The sequence below is a fragment of the Myotis lucifugus genome, unplaced genomic scaffold, assembly GCF_000147115.1.
Source record: "Myotis lucifugus unplaced genomic scaffold, Myoluc2.0 scaffold_144, whole genome shotgun sequence".
NCBI classification, from domain to species: Eukaryota; Metazoa; Chordata; class Mammalia; order Chiroptera; family Vespertilionidae; genus Myotis; species Myotis lucifugus.
The window spans coordinates 415537-434737 of NW_005871192.1; the positions used below are offsets into that span (position 1 = coordinate 415537).

The 19201-nt window shown below is 44.7% G+C and overlaps 1 protein-coding gene across 1 annotated transcript in view; it reads left to right on the plus strand.

Moving 5' to 3' along the window:
- The first annotated feature begins 380 nt into the window (after nucleotides 1-380).
- SAXO1 (stabilizer of axonemal microtubules 1) overlaps nucleotides 381-19201 on the plus strand; it is a 24379-nt gene continuing 5558 nt past the window's right edge. Inside the window, exons 1-3 of the mRNA XM_006094811.3 lie at nucleotides 381-487; nucleotides 3789-3968; nucleotides 16503-16705. Coding sequence (XP_006094873.1) covers nucleotides 381-487; nucleotides 3789-3968; nucleotides 16503-16705 — 490 coding nt within the window. The remainder of the gene's footprint in view (nucleotides 488-3788; nucleotides 3969-16502; nucleotides 16706-19201) is intronic.

The following is a 19201-nucleotide window of genomic DNA, read 5'->3' on the forward strand; positions in this document are numbered from 1 at the left end:
AGAATCCACCTGGGAATCTTTTTTAAAATCCTGATTTCTGGGCCTCATTCTCCGGAAATTCTGTTTCTTTGTTATGTGGTGGGGCCACAACATTAGTAACAAAGAAACAGAATTTCCGGAGGATGAGGCTCAGAAATCAGGATTTTAAAAAGATTTCCAGGTGATTCTAATGTGCAGCCAAGGTTGAGAACCACTGATCTAGGTCATAGAAACTGAGAATCAGCCTTTCCCCTTTTTGCTCTAACCTTTTTAATGTTAGAACAATTAATTTTCTTTGTAAATATCTTTCTTTCAGTAGTTTATCTTCCTGTACACGACCCAACTGTTCATCCATCTGCTAAATAAATATGTCAGGCATTGGGCTAACCTCCAGAACACAGATGTTGGACTTGGTCTTTATCCTTGAGCGACTCCTGGATAAAGACCAACAAGGAGATACCGTGGTGTTTGGTGACTTGAGAGGGATGTTCAGGGTGTGTGTGTACAGGTAAGGAAAGGAGGTGACCCCTTGAGTGAACTCAGGCAATGACATATTTACTTTGAAATAGGAGTTTTGATATTTCAAAGTAAGACAAGGTTTTAGTTAACTAGCAACAAGTTAAATACATAAAATCTGCCCTATAAATACATATTAGACATAATTCCATTTAATGGAACATCAATGTCTGGATGCAAGCATTTTCTATACTAAAATCCCCTCTCATGATACCAATCACAATGTAGTATTTTGCCATTAAATTTATTTTTCTGTTGGAACAAGCCTTTACAGTATATTACAGTTTCAAAAAGTAACAATATAGAAAAGGGGTTATTATATAAAAGCAAAGTTTTTACTGATTTAAAAAACAAGGGCATTGGAGAGGAAAAATATTGCTATGTCTGTGGCGTCTGTTTCATTGCAAGTGCCTGGATCTGTTATCCTTAATAAAATCTTGACTTTTCTGTCAGAGTGTGGGTGAATAAAATATATCTGCAGAGATATTTTTGGTAGTCAGCACAGTTCTTACCTTTTGATTTGAGGTTTGTAGGAATCCTAAAATAATAGGGTACTAATTGGCTCAGATTGAAATCTCAGATAATGGGATGGATTGTGAGTATAGAAATGGTAATAGTAGGTAATGTTTTTATCCTGTAGGAGATGGTTATTTGTTTACTATGAAACACAGCAATTTATCTCAAGTGGACAGAAGATTAAAGCACTCAACTTATGTTCCTATAATTAGGAGCTATTTTATTAAATATACTAGAGGCCTAGTGCACAAAATTCGTGCGGGGGGGGGGGGGGTGTGTCCCTCAACCCGGCCTGCACCCTGTCCAATCTGGGACCCCTTGGGGATGTCCGACTGCCGGTTTAGGCCTGAGATGAGATCAGGCCTAAACCGGCAGTCGGACATCCCTCTCACAATTCGGGACTGCTGGCTCCTAACCACTCGCCTGCCTGCCAGCCTGATTGATGCCTAGCTGCTCCCCTGCCAGCCTGATCGTCCCCAACTGCCCTCCCCTGCCAGCCTCATGGCCCCCAACTGCCCTCCCCTGCTGGCCTGATGGCCCCCAAGTGCCCTCCTCTGCTGGCTGGATCACCCACAACTCCCCTCCCCTGCTGTGACCCGTCTCCTGCATGTGAGGTGGTGGAGACACCAGGATTGGCCTCATCCACGCCACACAGAGCCACGGGACCCCCCAGGCCTCACCGTGCAGAATGGCCACCAGGCCCCACCTCCACTGTGCGCGTGGCCCTCTTGTGGTGGCCATCATGACATTGCCGCGTGAGAGCGTTGCACAAGGGCGTGATGCCACTTAGGCTTTTATTATATAGGATATGATATAAATCCATGTTCATCTTTGAGTATTAAATGCCAATAATGTGCATTGTGAGAAAGGAAACCTAAATTTTATTGAGAGTATTTAGTGCTGTGAAATTCAGATATTGATAGTATAAGGACTAAATATTTGACAGATTTCCTAGTAAATAATTAGGAAAGCCTAAAATATTTGTCATGAATTTACTTTTATGATCACAAAAGTAAAATGTAAATTGACAAGTTTATGTCTTCTTATGGCGTTTCAAGATAGAAATCTACAAATGAAAAGAAAATAGAAACATCTGTAAAGGAACTTGTTTATATGCAGTTGTATTCATGTGAACAATACAGGTGTCGATCATTCTCTTTGGGGGTTGGAGAGTTGAAGAGAAGTACCCAGTAACAACACCAGTGGCAGCAACATTTACTTAGATGGTTGAACTTATTAACTAATTGTTGTCTTGAAAATAGCTTTATAGTAGAGGGTGATGAATTCTCTGTATGTTTGTCTCTCTCCCTCTTTCGTTCCTTCTCTCCTCCCCTATGCACTGCCCCAGAGTGGTGTGTATTTTAGTTTTTGTAATTAAAATCAGTTCAGTGTAAAAAGTTTTACAATAATTCCATGCCATTCCTTCATATAATTAAGTTGGAAATCACTCATGGAGTTTTGTCGATGTGCTAGTGTCTGATGACTAGAGGCGCCCCACTGGTTTGTAAGGATTGTATATGGGCACATAAATAATTGATACACTCCTTAGTTTTTGAGAGGTCAAATAGCTGCCCATTATCCAGCAATTAGTAGAATAATAAGGTTCATTTATTACAGCATGCAAAACGAAAAGCTCACTATAACGTATAATGGCAAATTATTATTATCACCTGCATAATGAGACAGAGTTTATTTAATCATTCATTTATATACTCAGTCATTCATTCAATAAATGTTTATTGAGTGCCTACTGTGTGCCAGGCAGGATATGAGGTACTAGGGATGTAGCAGTGAACAAGACAGAGAAGGTCATGAACTTGATAGATGAGATAGACAATAAGCAAATGTGCCAACTACAGATAACGGTAAGTAATGAGAAGGGCACATGGGGTGGTGAGAGGAACTGAGAGAGAAGAGGGGAGTGGGGTGTATTTTAGGTATAAATGATCAGCAGAAGTCTTTCTAAAGAGGCAGCAATTGAGGTGAGACCTGAAAGAATAAAGGTGCCAGATGTAAAATGTGAATATGGTTTCAGGGAGTCAATGGCATGTAGTATACCACTTGTGTGCAAAAATGATGATCAGAATTGACCCAGGAACCAATGAGGAAAGACAGTAGCCTGACCCCAGACCACAGACTTGGAGTACCCTGTCAGGTCAGGTGTGGAGCCCTAATTGCTGGGTGATTGGGAGGCCTCAGGGGAGGGCCTGGACCAGTCGAGTTGGTACTCAGAAGACTCGGGGGCCACAACCATTTAACTGTAAATGCAGGGAAGTATTTAAACAAGCAATAGGGCACATGTAACGGCTGAACATCAGCCATGCTTGTGTGTAATGTGTTTTTATTGATTTCAGAAAGGAAGGGAGAGGAAGAGAGAGAGAGAAACATCAACGATGAGAGAGAATCATTGATAGGCTGCCTCCTGCACGCCCACAATAAGTATCAAGCCTGCAACCTGGCATGTGCCCTGACCAGGAATTGAACCATGACCTCTTAGTTCATAGGTCCATACTCAACCACTGAGCTAGGCTGGCCAGTGCTTATGTGTAATTTTATGATCCAAGGAATTTTGACAATTAACCAATTGCAATTACAGATCATTAAAAAATTTGGTGACTTTTCATAGTTCAGTGGAAAAAAGGAAGGGTTACATTTCTGTCTTCAATGATAGCAGTCATGGATTCATAGTCTGGGTCACATTTTGAGAAGGTAGCATTATCAAACTGGATATGACCTTCTCAAGAAGGCAACCAACCTAATTTCATGTGTTTTTACAGGCGGCATCATTGTCCACATCTCCCTACCAAGATTTATGATAAAACAGAGAAACCATGTCTTCTCTCCGAATACACCGAGAACTACCCTATCTATCACTCGTACCTGCCCAGAGAGTCCTTCAAGCCCAAGAGGGAGTACCAGAAAGGGTCCACACCAATGGAAGGCCTGAGCACATCGAGGTGAGGGCAGGGGTATGCATGTGTGAACGTATAATTAATGGGGTAATGCTTGACACTAATGTACAATTGAATGTAGTGATGTTCAATACTGCATTAATGTGCACCATCAACATATGCTGTTACTGTCTTAATGTTAATTTGCTGTATCTCTGAAAATCCTGCATGGATTAATCTGTCCAGTTTCCCCCAATCTCCTCTTAAAGAGAAAGGATTCTCGTGTTGAGGGCAGGGAAAGAGGGGAGGGGAAAGACTAAATTGATCTACATAGAAAGGGTCGGAGGTTAAGTCCAGGTCAGCTTAGGTCAGTGGTTCTCAACCTTGGCTGCACATTAGAATCACCTGGGAATCTTTTTACAATCCTGATTTCTGGGCTTCATCCTCTGGAAATTCTGTTTCTTTCTTATGGGGTGAGGCCACAACATTAGTAACAAAGAAACAGAATTTCCCGAGGATGGGGCCCAGAAATCAGGATTTTAAAAAGATTCTCAGGTGATTCTAATGTGCAGCCAAGGTTGAGAACCACTGGCTTAGGTGGATGGTGGTGGTGATGTTGGTTGTGGTGAAAGAGAACTTGATCATAGAGGAAGAGGGGGCTTCTTTGAAATGATGCTACAGACTTTGAATTGGGGGCCCCCTTGAATGTTCTTCAGGAAGGAATATTTCCTTTTAAATTACTCTTGCCTAATAAACTCTGATTCCTTAGCTCCAGTTCTGTGCAGAGACTGAACCACTGGGCTCAGTGTATTTGGGTTGCAGAGGTATCTGTATTGAGGGGCTGGGGCGGGGGAGTGATCAATCTCAGGATTGTTCTACATGTTGCAGGACTCTAACAGAATCTGCCCCTGATGCCTCTGTTACCGCCAGGTGGTAACTTTCGGCTGGTGACTCCATGGGGTAGAAACATCTTTGAGTGCAGTTGGGCAGCGTTTCAGATGGGATAGATCAGTCCCAGATGAGACCTGGAAGATGGACATACTCACTGCCTGAGCCACCCCTCGTCGCGGCAGGATTGCTGCGAGGTGGAGATGAAATGGTCCGGCACAGCGCCTGCGCATTACAGGTGCTCACGGCCTGGTGAAATTCCTCCCTGAGCCTCGTAACTGTGCTTTTGTAGTGAAGGTCCCTGAGGACGCAGGCTAAGCAGAAGAGCTCGAATTCATTCTGCTCCCAGGATAGGCCTGGGACATCCTCTGCTTAGATCAGTGATGGCGAACCTTTTGAGCTCGGTGTGCCAGCATTTTGAAAAACCCTATCTTAACTCTGGTGCCGTGTCACATATAGAAATTTTTTGATATTTGCAACCATAGTAAAACAAAGACTTATATTTTTGATATTTATTTTATATATTTAAATGCCATTTAACAAAGAAAAATCAACCAAAAAAATGAGTTCGCGTGTCACCTCTGACACGTGTGTCATAGGTTCGCCATCACTGGCTTAGATTGTGGGTTGGAGGCATAGTGTTCCTACTAAAAGCTGCTGTCTTTTAGGTTCAGAGGAAGAAGTCCCTGTTTGGGTTATGGGGCAGAAAAGACCCAGGAGGGGAGACAGGGGAGAAAAGATGTGAAAGATCCCTGAGCTTGGTGGGAACCACCGGATGGAGCAGCTTGACAAAGGGAGGGAGTCGAGTGCCACGTCAGACACTTGACTTGAATCAGGTCACTTTCATGCAGAGCAGCTTCTTAAATGATTTGATTTAAGCACAAGGTTTCCAGGTCCCTCTTGAAAAAAATTGTAATTTATGCAACCTGCTTTTCGTCCTATGACTTTTTAAACAATATGAACCTTAACGCTTGGCCTCACTTTACGAAGAAAATAAAGCACTCTTAGTTCCTAAGAGGCTGAAGACCACAACCAGAGCTGTGAACCCTTTCAGAACATTGCTTTTCCTTTTAAGAAACCGTGATTAACATGAATGAAAAGTCCTTGGCATATGCATGAGAGACATGTAATTGGTAGTAAAGGATTAGCTGTGTTGAGAAAGGGCTTGCGAACACCACATGCAGCCTCTAGATACTGGGTTTCTCATCTGTTTATACCCAATTTGCAGGAAATGAAGAGCGCCCTGCGCATGTAAAGCACAGCACAGCTTCAGATGATATCACATTAGGGATCTGTTTCATGTCCTGGAAATACAGAAAGGGTGTCTGAGGGTTGCGTGTTGACGAATGATTTCTGTTTGTTGCCCACAAGCTCAGGAGAAGAGGATAAACCCTCTCTCTGGGGCGGGAGCCGTGCTCCGTCACCTGGCTGAGCCCCCAGATGGAGCCCCACAGGCCCTCTGGCCTCCTGATGGTGCTTTGCAAAACAAAAACTTCCCCTCTGACCTGTCCTAAATGACCCTTGCCTCCCGTCACTTCCAACAACAAACATATCACCCAGAAGGCCCCTCTGTTCTTGTCAGAGCCACAGTAACCATATCATTCATGTCAAGACGTGGCCCAAGTGGAGGAATGCAGAAACTGAAAGAATTTCCAAAACAAGTTGTTCATGATCCTAGGGGCCTTAAAAAGAAGAAGGGGTAGGAGCAAGGTTCCCCTGGGAGGGGAAAGAGCAGAACTGCGTCTCTCCTGTCCTGTGTTTTCTTCCCGGAAAGAGAACTCGGGGAGAAATAAGCAGAGGAATCTCTTCTCTCTCCTTAACGTCAATTTAATCATTTCTCAGGCCTGTGTCTTCCATGCTGGGCACTAGTGATCACAGACCAACAAAACGATGGCCCTATCAGGAAGCTTTCTTTATTTGATTTCCAGTGAGTTCCTTTTGAGATAAATGAACAGACATCACGATTTTGTCAACCTTCTTTTCTGAGCCTTACAAACTCAGCAGAGACTCTGATTCATGTATCTGTACATACAACAAAACGATTCCCTGTCAAGGAATGCAGAGAAGCTGTCTTCTGGGTACCCCCCCCCCCCCAGAGGCCTCTGGGGGATGGGATGGGTCAGCCCTGTGCCTGCACACACGGTGTCTGCATGGATTGTCATCCCTCTGCCCTTGGGTCCCTTATTACCAGAATGTCCCACCCACATCGCTATCTAAAGGCTGACCTGGCTTGGTTTCTGAGACTGGCCGTGGGGCTGCCACCTGCTGCATAATGAAGTCACGTGACCCAGGGCTTGGCTGGCTTTGGTGATTAAGCCCAGACACAAAAAACACCTGGTTTCTGGAAAGGTTATCATCCCAGCATGAGGCGTGAGTACAGCTGCACACAACTCTTGCTGACTGTAAATCTTGGGGATTTACAGCAGGTGCCGTAAGGAGAGGGCTTGTAATTTTCAGCCCCCACCCCCTTACTATGACGCTTTCTGGCAGCCCTTGGTAATTCTTCCACATGGGATCTGCCTTTGGTTCAGATAGACCTGAGACCAATTTATGAAGAAGAGGTTTGTACTTCAAGCCTCATTTCCCCTTAGGCGTGTCATTCTGCAAAACACTTGGGCCCCGTTTTGTGACATTATTTCTGTTAGGAAAGCCAGATCCTTTAAGATGGGCAAAGTGGATAACTTCATAGGAAAGAAGTGAGTCCTCAAGATGGTGTGAGACCTTTATTCTAGTGGTTCTCAACCTTCTTAATGCCGCGACCCTTTAATACGGTTCCTCATGTTGTGGTGACCCCCAACCATAAAATTATTTTCGTTGCTACTTCATAACTGTAATTTTGCTACTGTTATGAATCGTAATGTAAATATCTGATATGCAGGAAGTATTTTCAGGGGTCGCGACCCACAGGTTGAGAACCACTGTAAGGGAGACCATGGCCCTAACCGGTTTGGCTCAGTGGATAGAGCATTGGCCTGAGGACTCAAGGGTCCCAGGTTCAATTCCAGTCAAGGGCATGTACCTTGGTTGCGGGCACATACCCAGTAGGGAGTGTGCAGGAGGCAGCTGATCGATGTTTCTCTCTCATCGATGTTTCTAACTCTCTATCCCTCTCCCTTCCTCTCTGTTCCTCTCTGTAAAAAATCAATAAAATATATTAAAAAAAATAAAGGGAGACCATGGTCAGGGGGAATTGGAGGTGCACATGTGTGTGGGAAGATTGCAGGGTGAGACTTGATAGGTTTGGCTGAAGGGTGGAAGGCAGGAAGTTGGCAGTGCACATTTCTTCATTTACTGACAAGACTTTCAGGTAAACTGAGGAGTCAGGGAGGCAAGAGCTAAGAGAGAAAGGGCAGTTGGTACCCTCTTCAAAAGCCAGGAAAGAAGCAAGAAAGTTGCTAGTAGACTTCAGTCTTTCCCCACCCATGGAATTTTACACATTTTCTGTTCAAATATACTTGGCTTTCTACTCAGACCTATACTCCAAGGGATATGCTTACTCCCCTCTGTACACTGACCCGAGAATTAATGAAGACATGCAGAAATAGGTCTCAGCACTAGACTTGCCTGAGCAATTTCAGAGCCTTTGATGCTGTGTGTCTTTGATTAAATTTGGGGACAATTTGCCCATTATTTCTTCAAGTATTTATTTTTTTCTGTCCCTGTTCATTTCCCCCCTCCCCCAATCTCTTTTCTCTTTGTTCTTTAGTATGGATAGTTTCTATTCATCTGTTTTCAAGTTTACTGAATCTTTCCTCCACCTCCATTCTAATTTTAAGCCCATCCAGTGGATGTTTTATTTCAGATATTGTATTTTCAGTTTTAGGGTTTACATTTGGTTCTTTTTATTTCGATACTGTTTGCCTTCTGTAGTTTCCTTTTAATTCATTATGACCTCATTTTGCCTTTTGTAATTGAGCATAGTTAAATAGCTGCGTTGGTTCTAACATCTGGGTCTGTTTGGGTTGGTCCTCATGATTTATCTTTTTCTTTCTTGAGAGTGGGTCACATTTGTATGTATGCCAGGTAATTTTGGATTGATCCTGTACATTGTTAATGTCATATAGTGGAGACTAGATTTTTCTATATTCCCTGCTGAAGGTGTTTTTTCTTCTTTTTAGAGCAGATAGGGGGTAACGTGATTGGACTGAGTGAAAATGCAAACTCTGTCTTGGGTGGCAGCTTAAATCTCAGTTCAGTTTTTGTTTTTGTTTTTTTATATATATTTTATTGATTTTTTACAGAGAGGAAGGGAGAGAGATAGAGAGTTAGAAACATCGATGAGAGAGAAACATCGATCAGCTGCCTCCTGCACATCTCCTACTGAGGATGTGCCCGCAACCCAGGTACATGCCCTTGACTGGAATCGAACCTGGGACCCTTCAGTCCGCAGGCCGACGCTCTATCCACTGAGCCAAACCGGTTTCGGCCAGTTCAGTTCTTTTTTAAAAAAATTTCTTATTGATTAAAGTATCTTTTTTTGTCTTTTAAAAATTTGGGCCCAGTGATAGATAAAATTTGAGCTTCTTGTCTCTGGTTCTCTCCTTTCCAGGATCCCTTCTTCACTTTCTGGTACCTGTGGTTGCCTCAAAATTTGGTCCTCTGGTTCTTCAGTCAAGAGAGACGGAAGGTGTTCTATTCCCATTTGAGCTGCCTTACCTAGCACGGAGCCCGCCTTCAGATGGAGGCCTTGAAACAAAGTGGGAACTCCCACAGAGGCTCACCCAGCGCCATTCCCTTCTTTCACCCGTTGATTCTGCTCCAGAATCTTCCTATCTTGGTTGCTCTTTAGTGCTGACAGGTAGTTGTGTTTATATTTTGTCCAGCGCTTATATGAAGCGGTGACAGATGTTAGCCTCAGCTTTAGTGGGGGTCAAGGTGATGAGAGAGTAGAGCAGGAGACAGGAACTATGTAGCCTGAGTCCTGGAGGCAGGTGCTTGGAACTCTGTCTTTCATTGTGAAGACAAGGAGGGCCCAGTTTGTTCTTAGCAGGATCAGCGACAAGAATCAAGCCCTTAGACTCAGCCTAGGGACCTTCCTCAGTGCGCTGGGATGGGCTCCCCAACCTGCCCGGGGTGACATAATGGTTTTCTTAGCGGGTGCTTTTTCACTCTGGGAAATTTTAGAATTCTACATGGAAGTAATGAAATCAAATCAATTGATCGACAAAGAGCAAAACGCCATATTAAGAAAGAGGACAGGTCATGAGGAGTATCTCAGAAGTCTAGGGAAAGAGCGTTTAAAAAATGAGAGAGAGGATGGATAATATGAAGATGGTGCAGGAGGTTAAAGGCCTGCAGAGCAGTGACTAGATTTGGATACATTCAAGCCTCACCTAGAGCAAGGAAGGAGTAGAATCAGAGCTGATGGGTGGAGCATGATGGGAGGTGAGGAAGGCAAGTCTGTATCTGTAGACAACCCTTTCTAGGAGAGAGAAGGCAGGGAGAGAGGACTGGAGGGGAGTGGACTCGTGTCCTATTTTATTTTTTCTCCTTAAAGTTTAGAAAGGATGGAGCATGTTTAAATACTGACAGAAAGGAGGCAGTAAAGGAAAAGGGTTAAGCACAGACCAGGAGATGGTCCATCGATGAGGTTTCCATGAAAGAGGGAGGGGTTTTAGGGTAGCGGTGAAGAGATTGGCTTTGGGCAAGAGGAGGAACTCTTCTTCTTTCTTTTCAAATCCTCACTGGAGGAGTGAAGATATTTTTTCCATTGATTTTTAGAGAGAGTGGAAGGGAAGGGCAAAGGGAGGAGAGAGAGAACCATCGATGTGAGAGAGACACATCAATTGGTTGCTTCCCACTCACCCCCTAACTCAGGGCAGGGATGGAACTGCAACCCAGGTACCTGCCCTTGACTAGGAATCGAACCCAAGACCCTCTGGTGTGCAGGCTGACGCTCTAACCACTGAGAAACACCAGCCAGGGTGAGGAGGAACTTTTAAAAATGGATTCCATTTAATATGATTGATTAGTTGGGCACACAAACAAATTCTGAAGTTTTCATAGATAAACATTAATAATCAGTTTTTTAAAAAAGTATTTCATGGCCCCTTTATCGCTGTGAAATCTTCTTGGCTCTATTTCCAGGCTCCCAAGCTGGTTGGCTTTGTTATTTCTTCTTTCTTTTTGTCAGACTCTTGTCCAACACCTTCCTGTAGCTTTGCCTAGTGATTGGGAGTCAGTTGCTACGACCTTCCCAGCAGGCCACTTTAACCTTTACTTAACTCAGGCTCTCTCTCTCCGCCCTCCATACTATATCACTTTTATGGCTCCACACCTGAAAGAAACCTAACATCTTTGACCAATTTTTTTTCTTGGTTCTTAGGCACAATGGGCACAGGGACTAAGAAATGCAACACAGGAAGTGAGGGGAGTGTTGTTAAAAAAAAAAAAAGCTACTAAATGCGAGCAATTTCTGGGAAGGATAAAATAGACTTTTCTCTTGTGACCTTAAAGGGTGTAGGATTATGTGAGATTGGGGACGTGCAGTTGCGTTTTGGTTAATGATAGGTTTCAGGGAATGTCCTTAACATAAAAACACAATGAGGAACATAAATTCAGATTAAATTCACTCTTAAGCCGCAGCAAATATTTTTGGGTGGGGTATAAATGAGCTCAACTGAAAACCTTTCCGCCCTTCAGAAATAGATCATTTCCCCCTCAAGATCGTTTTTCTTAGTTATAGCTGATTAGTATATTCAATCATAGATGTGCTTTCACAGGGACTTACATTTTGTACTGGAGAAGGACGCTCGGGGAACAATTTTCCCTCAACACAGTGAGCAAGGACTGTGCTGAATCAGCTTTTGCCTTTGAGCAACCAGCTTCAGGACAGTCCATGAACCGGTATTTGATTCCGGGCATTTTCCTGCTCTTTTTCTATAGAAACAGCAGGAAGTAGGGCGTTAAGTGCAATGAAGGAAGCCCTTGAAGGAAGGTTTTCACGGTATCTTGAAGGAGAAGCTGGCTCCCTTGGGGGAGTAACGGCGGAGGAGGATGTCATGACCTGTGTGCAGGGTCCGGTGACTGGAAAGCACTCCTGGATGCTCTGGGGTTGGGAGGGGTGCAGCTTGGGCCTTGGGCCTTGTTTCTTACCACTTGCCCTTGGCATCTCCTGATCCTCCTTCTTGGTACAGGGCTGAACCCTGGGGTAGCCATCGATGAACATGGGTTTATGCAGGCGGGTGTGTGTGTGTATGTGTGTGTGTGTGTGTGTGTGTGTGTGTGTGTGTGGTCTCTGCTGCCTCCAGACTTCTCCCCACCCCTTTTGTTTGTTTGTTAATCCTCACCCAAGGATATTTTCCATTGATTTTTAGAGAAGGGAGGGGGAGAGACACAGAGAGAGAAATATCAATGTGAGAGAGACACATCAATTGGTTGCCTCCCACATGAGCCCTGACCAGGGATTGAGCCTGCAACCAAGGTACATGACCTTGACCGGAATCAGACCCTTGACCCTTCAGTCCAAGAGTCAACACTCTATCCACTGAGCCAAACTGGCTAGGGCTTTCCCATCCCTTTTGGGAAGGAGGAGAGCTCACCTGTAACTTGGGAGCCTTCCCCTGAGAACACAAACTCTCTGATAAAAGCTGCCATGCAGTCATCACTATCAGACCGGGCTTTCTGGAAACTGCCATTTCTCTGTGCTGCCTAGGCCCTCCGAGCCCGCTGCTGCGGTTGGCTGAGCAGTAAGCAGACCTTGGCATGAGCTACACTAAGAAGGATGCAAGTGTGGACTGACCCTGGGGTTCTCATTTAGCTGCTCTCTCTGAAGTCCCAGTTGTACACAGCCGGCTGCCAGCGGCCTCAGGTCACTCAGCTTCCTCCTCCTGTTTACCCACAAGGGGCTCGGGGGAAGGGAGCCCAGGCTGAAGACCTGTAACTGCTGCCCAGAGATATTTTTAAATCTACCCAGAGGGTGTTACTGGGAGTTCAACTGAAGCATCTCCCATTTCCTCCGCAGAGCCCTAGGGAGACTAGTTCTCCTGCTTCCTCACTCACTGCCCCCATCCCACCAAGCATTTTCAGGCCCGGGTTTGGGTTTATGGACAACCATGTATATAATTCATGCAAGACAGGTTACAGTGGAGCGTGTTACCTTTGCTAGTCAAGCGTGGCTCAGTAATGCTGCTCCAGATTTCGGCCGGGAAGTGGGTTTTATTGGTGTTTGGGCCTGATGTTTTCCTGTCCGGAAACCTCCCCCCTCCCTTGGCGAGGGTGCTTTGGCAAACACCATCAGGGCCCGTCTACCGCCCCTTGTCCAGGTTAATAAATGGGTTCCAGGCCAAACCAGGCTGTCCTGTAAAGCAGAGCCCTTGGGGGGAAATATTTGCTTAGGAGAGTCTGCACGACAATTGCAAGTCAGGATCGCCCTGGTGGGGACTGGAAGCCCCAGCCCAGCCCTGGTGTCGCCAGGGTGACCCAGGTACAGCGAGCTGTGGGCCTCCCTGTAGCTGTGGGACGCTTAGGGAAGGGAGTGTTTCCCATTTAGTGAAGGCCATCTCGCTTTTTCATCCCACTGTTCCCTGCTCCCTGCGATGATGAGGGCACTGGTGGCAGGGAGCAGGGAAATGAAAGGCTCAGTGTCTCCCTTTATTTATTATTATTATTATTATTATTATTTTATTTTATTTTATTTTATTTTTTTAATTAAATCTTTATTGTTCAGATTATTACATTTGTTCCTCTTTTTTCCCCCCCATAACTCCCCTCCTTCCAGCTCCCACCCCACCCTCCGCCCTCACTCCCCACCCACTGTCCTCATCCATAGGTGCACGATTTTTGTCCAGTCTCTTCCCGCATCTCCCACACCCCTTTTCCCCCTAAGAATAGTCCGTTCCCTTTCTATGTCCCTGATTCTATTATAATCACCAGTTCATTCTGTACATCAGATTATTTATTCACTTGATTCTTAGATTCACTTGTTGATAGATGCATATTTGTTGTTCATAATTTGTATCTTTATCTTTTTCTTCTTCTTTCTCTTCTTAAAGGATACCTTTCAGCATTTCGTATAATACTGGTTTGGTGGTGATGAACTCCTTTAGTTTTTCTTTATCTGTGAAGCTCTTTATCTGACCTTTAATTCTGAATGATAGCTTTGCTGGATAAAGTAATCTTGGTTGTAGGTTCTTGCTATTCATCACTTTGAATATTTCTTGCCACTCCCTTCTGGCCTGCAAAGTTTCTGTTGAGAAATCAGCTGACAGTCGTATGGGTATTCCCTTGTAGGTAACTGAGTTTCTTTCTCTTGCTGCTTTTAGGATTCTCTCTTTGTCTTTTGCTCTTGGCATTTTAATTATGATGTGTCTTGGTGTGGTCCTCTTTGGATTCCTTTTGTTTGGGGTTCTCTGCACTTCCTGGACTTGTAAGTCTATTTCTTTCACCAGGTGGGGGAAGTTTTCTGTCATTATTTCTTCAAATAGCTTTTCAATATCTTGCTCTCTCTCATCTTCTGGTACCCCTATAATTCTGATGTTGGTACGTTTGAAGCTGTCCCAGAGGCTCCTTACACTATCTTCGTATTTTTGGGTTCTTTTTTCATTTTGCTTTTCCGGTTGGGTGTTTCTTGCTTCTTCGCATTTCAAATCTTTGACTTGATTCTTGCGCTCCTCTGGTCTGCTGTTGGGAGTCTGTATAATATTCTTTATTTCAGTCAGTGTATGCTTACTTTCTAGATGGTCCTTTATCACACCATCGAGGGTCTCATTAGATTTCCTGTACATCTCATCAAGTTTATCGACAGACTCTAGAAGCCTCTTGAGAGACCTCAAAAGTGTGGTTCTGAACTCAATATCCTCCCTTGATAGTTTTGTCCTGTTTCTTTGTCTCCGCATTTTTTACGCTTTCTTGGTACACCCCCTAGTGGTCTTTGTGTGCAGTCTTGTTGTAGTTAAGCCTTGATTGTTGTAGTTAATACTAGAGGGATTTGACTTCCAGGCCGACTGGCTGTGATAATCAGCTGTGTTTGCAGTGGAAGAACTTGTGTCCTCTAGGGAGGTGCTAATCCAGCCTTTGCCTGAGGCTATCTGGCAAATGCCTCTGTGCAGGGCTTGGGCGGGGCGGGTCCCACGGGATCAACAGGGCGGAGGAGGGAGCAGTTATGGCTGCTCTCAGTCCGTCCCCAGGGGCTCTGCCTCTCTGTCCCAGCAACTGCTGCAAACCTCGGAGGGACGGTAGCCAGACAGTCCTGCTTCTCCTGTTTGAGTCTGGGTCCCTAGAGACTCTCCCAGATCTGGAGCTCAGAGTCTGAGGCTCCCTCCGGATTGAAACAGACAATCGCGCCCTCAGCCACCAGCCTGTGCTGCGCGCACTCCGCACCTTAGTATTTTACTTCAGCACTGCGCCTCCTCTGATTCTCGGTTCCTCCTAGTTGTAGAACTTCCACTCAGCCAGCCTTCCTGTGGTTCTGGATGATGTCCGTTCCGTCTTTTAGTTGTATTTTTGAAGTGGTTGTTCGAGGCAGCAAACTCCCGCATTAACCTATGCCGCCATCTTGGTTTCGTCTATTATTATTTTTTTATTTTTAAATATATTTTATTGATTTTTCACAGAGAGGAAGGGAGAGGGATAGAGAGTTGTAAACATCGATGAGAAAGAAACATCGATCAGCTGCCTCCTGCACACCTCCTACTGGGGATGTGCCTGCAACCAAGGTACATGCCCTTGGCCAGAATCAAACCTGGGACCCTTCAGTCCGTGGGCCGATGCTCTATCCACTGAGCCAAACCGGTTAGGGCCGTGGTCAGCAAACTGTGGCTCGCGAGCCACATGCAGCTCTTTGGCCCCTTGACTGTGGCTCTTCCTAAGCCTTAGGAGTACCCTAATTAAGTTAATAACAGTGTACCTACCTATATAGTTTAAGTTTAAAAAATTTGGCTCTCAAAGGAAATTTCAATCGTTGTACTGTTGATATTTGGCTCTGTTGACTAATGAGTTTGCCGACCACTGGGTTAGGGCATCAGTGTCTCCCTTTATGTACTGTTCTGCTCTTCTGGGTTTTCTGTAAGGTCAAGCAGGGGAAGGAAATAGATGTTAGCAGGAGAAGCTATGGGAGCACAGAGAAGGAAGTGGTGGTGTCTGAAAAAATAGAGTTAGCTCCACAGTGAGGGGATTTGGGGGGAAGGAAGGCAGGAAGAGCTGATGCAGAGGAGAGGCCTTCTCAGTGGCCCAGGGTGGTTGGAGTGGAATGTGGCCCGGAGGCGGTGGGAGATGCGGCTGGGGAGTAAGGCAGATCCAGGGCCAGCAAAGCTTACACACCATGCTAGCAGGCTGGGCTTTATCGGGAAGGGTTTTAAGCTGGGGAGTGAAATGACCTGATTTTCAGGTTAGAGGGCTGATTCTGGCCAACTCAGGGGATTGAAGTAGAAGTGGCCATAAGGAAGCAGGAAAGCCAGGCAGTCAGCTGTCACCTGATCAAGTGAGGAATGGTCAGGGTCTGAGCCTTGGAGGGAAGACAGACTGATGAGGTGGAGGGGCCGTCGCTGGTGAGTGACTGGAGCCGTGCGGGGTGAATCCAGATGGTGTCCTGGAGCCTGGGGTGGGTGAGGAGAGAATGGGGTGTCTTTCTCGAAAGTGGGCAACAGAGGAGGAAGAGCAGTCGGGGGGATGGAGTAGATCATTCTTAGCGGACATTTGTGGAATTGGGCCGAGTGGAAACCAAGAGCCGTACCTGAGCCAGGGGCCCCGTGCATGTGCTTGTTTTCGTTACAGGAGAGATTTTGGGCCCCACAAAGTGTTACCAGTGAAGATCTACCAGCCGGACCAGTTCGTCCCAAGTGAAGAGAATATGGATCTGCTCACGACGTATAAGCAAGATTACAACCCCTATCCCATCTGTCGAGTGGAGCCCATCAAACCTCGGGACAGTAAATATCCATGTGGTGACAGGATGGAGTCTCTGCCCACTTACAAAGGTGGGAGATGCTGGGGGGCAGCTTGGGGGAGGGACGAGGGACAGGCTGAGCCGGACGCAGGCCGGGAGATGTGTTTGACATGCACGCCCGCTTAGTGCCGGGGTCGGGCACACACTTCCTGTGGGCCTCGGTGGGCCTGAGCCCATTCTTGCACAGCTGGAGAGCTAAGAATGGTTTTTAAAATTTGAATGCTCAACAAAACTCAAGACTGGTTCAGGATGTGTGGAAACGATACAAAATTCAAAGGTCAATGTTCATCAGGACGTTGTGTTGGGACACAGCCACACTTGTTCATTTCCACATTATCTGTGGCTCCTTGGTGCGACAGCAAAAGCCCAGTAGTTGTGATGGAGACCGTGGGGCATGCAAGGCCTAAGACATTTCATGTCTTCCCTCTTCTAGAACATCTTTGCCAGTGCCTGCTTTAGCTTGTTGAAGTCCTACATTGGGGAAGCATTTCAGTGGAGTGATTGATTGATTTATCATTTAAAAAATTATGGAAACATAACATATAGACAGAAAAAATGTACAAATCCCAATTATACAGACTAATGACTTTTTAAACTCCATTTAAGAAGTATTTATTTTTTTTTGTTTTCCCAGTTATAATTTATTTATTTTTTAAATTCTCATCTGAGGATATGTTTTTATTGATTTTAGAGGGAAGGGGAGAGAGAGAAACATTGATCGGTTTGATTGCCTCCCATACGCACCCTGACTGGGATTGAACTCACAACCTAGGTATGGGCCCTGATCAGGAATTTTGGTGTTCGGGATGGATGCTCCAACCAACAGAGCCACCAGGCCAGGGCCATTTATTTCTTTTTTATTTGTTTAATTTCTTTTTAAATTAGTTTACATTCAGTATTATTTTGTATTAGTTTCAGGTGTATACCATATTGGTTAGACAATCATATAGTACTTTACAAAGTGTTCCCGCCAATATTTCTAGTACCCACTTGGCACCATACATTGATATTACAATATTATTGAATGTATTTTCTATGCTGTACTTTAGCTCCCATGACTATTTTGTAACTACCAATTTGTACTTCTTAATCCCTTCACCTTTCTCACCCAGTCCCCCCCCACCCCCATCCCCTCTGGTGGGCTCTCTGGTCTAAAAGTCTGTTTCAATTTTGTTTGTTCATTCATTTTGTTCTTTAGATTGCATATATAAGTGAAATCAGATGATTTGTCTTTCTCTGACTGACTTATTTCACAGCATAATACGTTCTAGGTCCATCCATTCTGTCGCAAATGGGAAGATTTCATTCTTTTTTATGGCCGAGTAATGTTCAATTTATATATGTTTGTTTGCACTGTGCAACCCCCTTCAGTGCTCACAGCCCACGGGTAAGGTGTCCCACAACAATTTTACCCACTTGGGTTGACGGGCACTTGGGTTGCTTCCCTATCTTGGCTATTGTAAATAATGCTGCAGTGAACATAGGGGTGCATATATTCTGTCAAATTAGTGTTTTGGGTTTTGTCAGATCTATCCCCAGAGGTGGAATCACTGGGTCTTAAGGCAGTCCCATTGTTTGAGGACACTCCTTACTGATTTTCCACCAACAGTACACGAGTGTTCCCTTTTCTTCACATGCTCAACAACACATGTTGTTTGTTGATTTATTGATGATAGCCATTCTGACAGGTGTGAGGTGATATTTAATTGTGGTTTAATTTGTACTTTTTTGACAATTAGTGATGCTGAGCATCTTTTCATACGTCTATTGGCCATCTGCATGTCGTTTTTATAGAAAGTGTCTATTCAGGTCCTCTGCCCATTTTTTAATTGAATTGTTTGTTGTTGTTTTTTGGTGTTGAGTTGTGTGAGTTTTTAATAAATTTTGGATATTAAGTCCTTATTGGATGAATCATTGCCAAATATATTCTCCCATTCAGCAGGTTGTTTTTTTTCTTGTTGATGGTTTTCTTTGCTGTGCATAGACCAATGAATTTTGACTGAACACATCCATGCAAACAGCACCCAGACCAAGAAATATAACATTGATACTCCCATCCAGTTACCCTCCCTACCCAGGATAGAGCCATCGTGCTGACTTTTAACACCATAAACTAGTTTTGACAGTTTTGAATTTTATATAAATGGGGTTGATTCATTCTTTATTGAGCATCTACTACATACATCTTAGACGTGGCATTAGGGACTGTGAAGGAAGCACAGTGACCTTATGTGACTTTTGAATCTGGTAGGGACACAGGACATGGCGTCGTATGTGTGGTGCAAGCAATGTAGCAGTCACTCTATGGAGCACAAGCCATAGGCTGAGGCCATGGGGAATGGAGGCCAGGCTTATCAGTAACTTTTCTGCTTACGATGCACATAGATTCCCTAGGATACATGCTGACCTGTACATGTAACATGTCTGTGGAATCTCTAAACAACTGTGCTAACAGTTGCTTTTATGTAGTCAAGCCAAACACTTAGGCAAAAGAGTGGGGAGGCTTGAGTCGGGGTGGGGTGGGGAG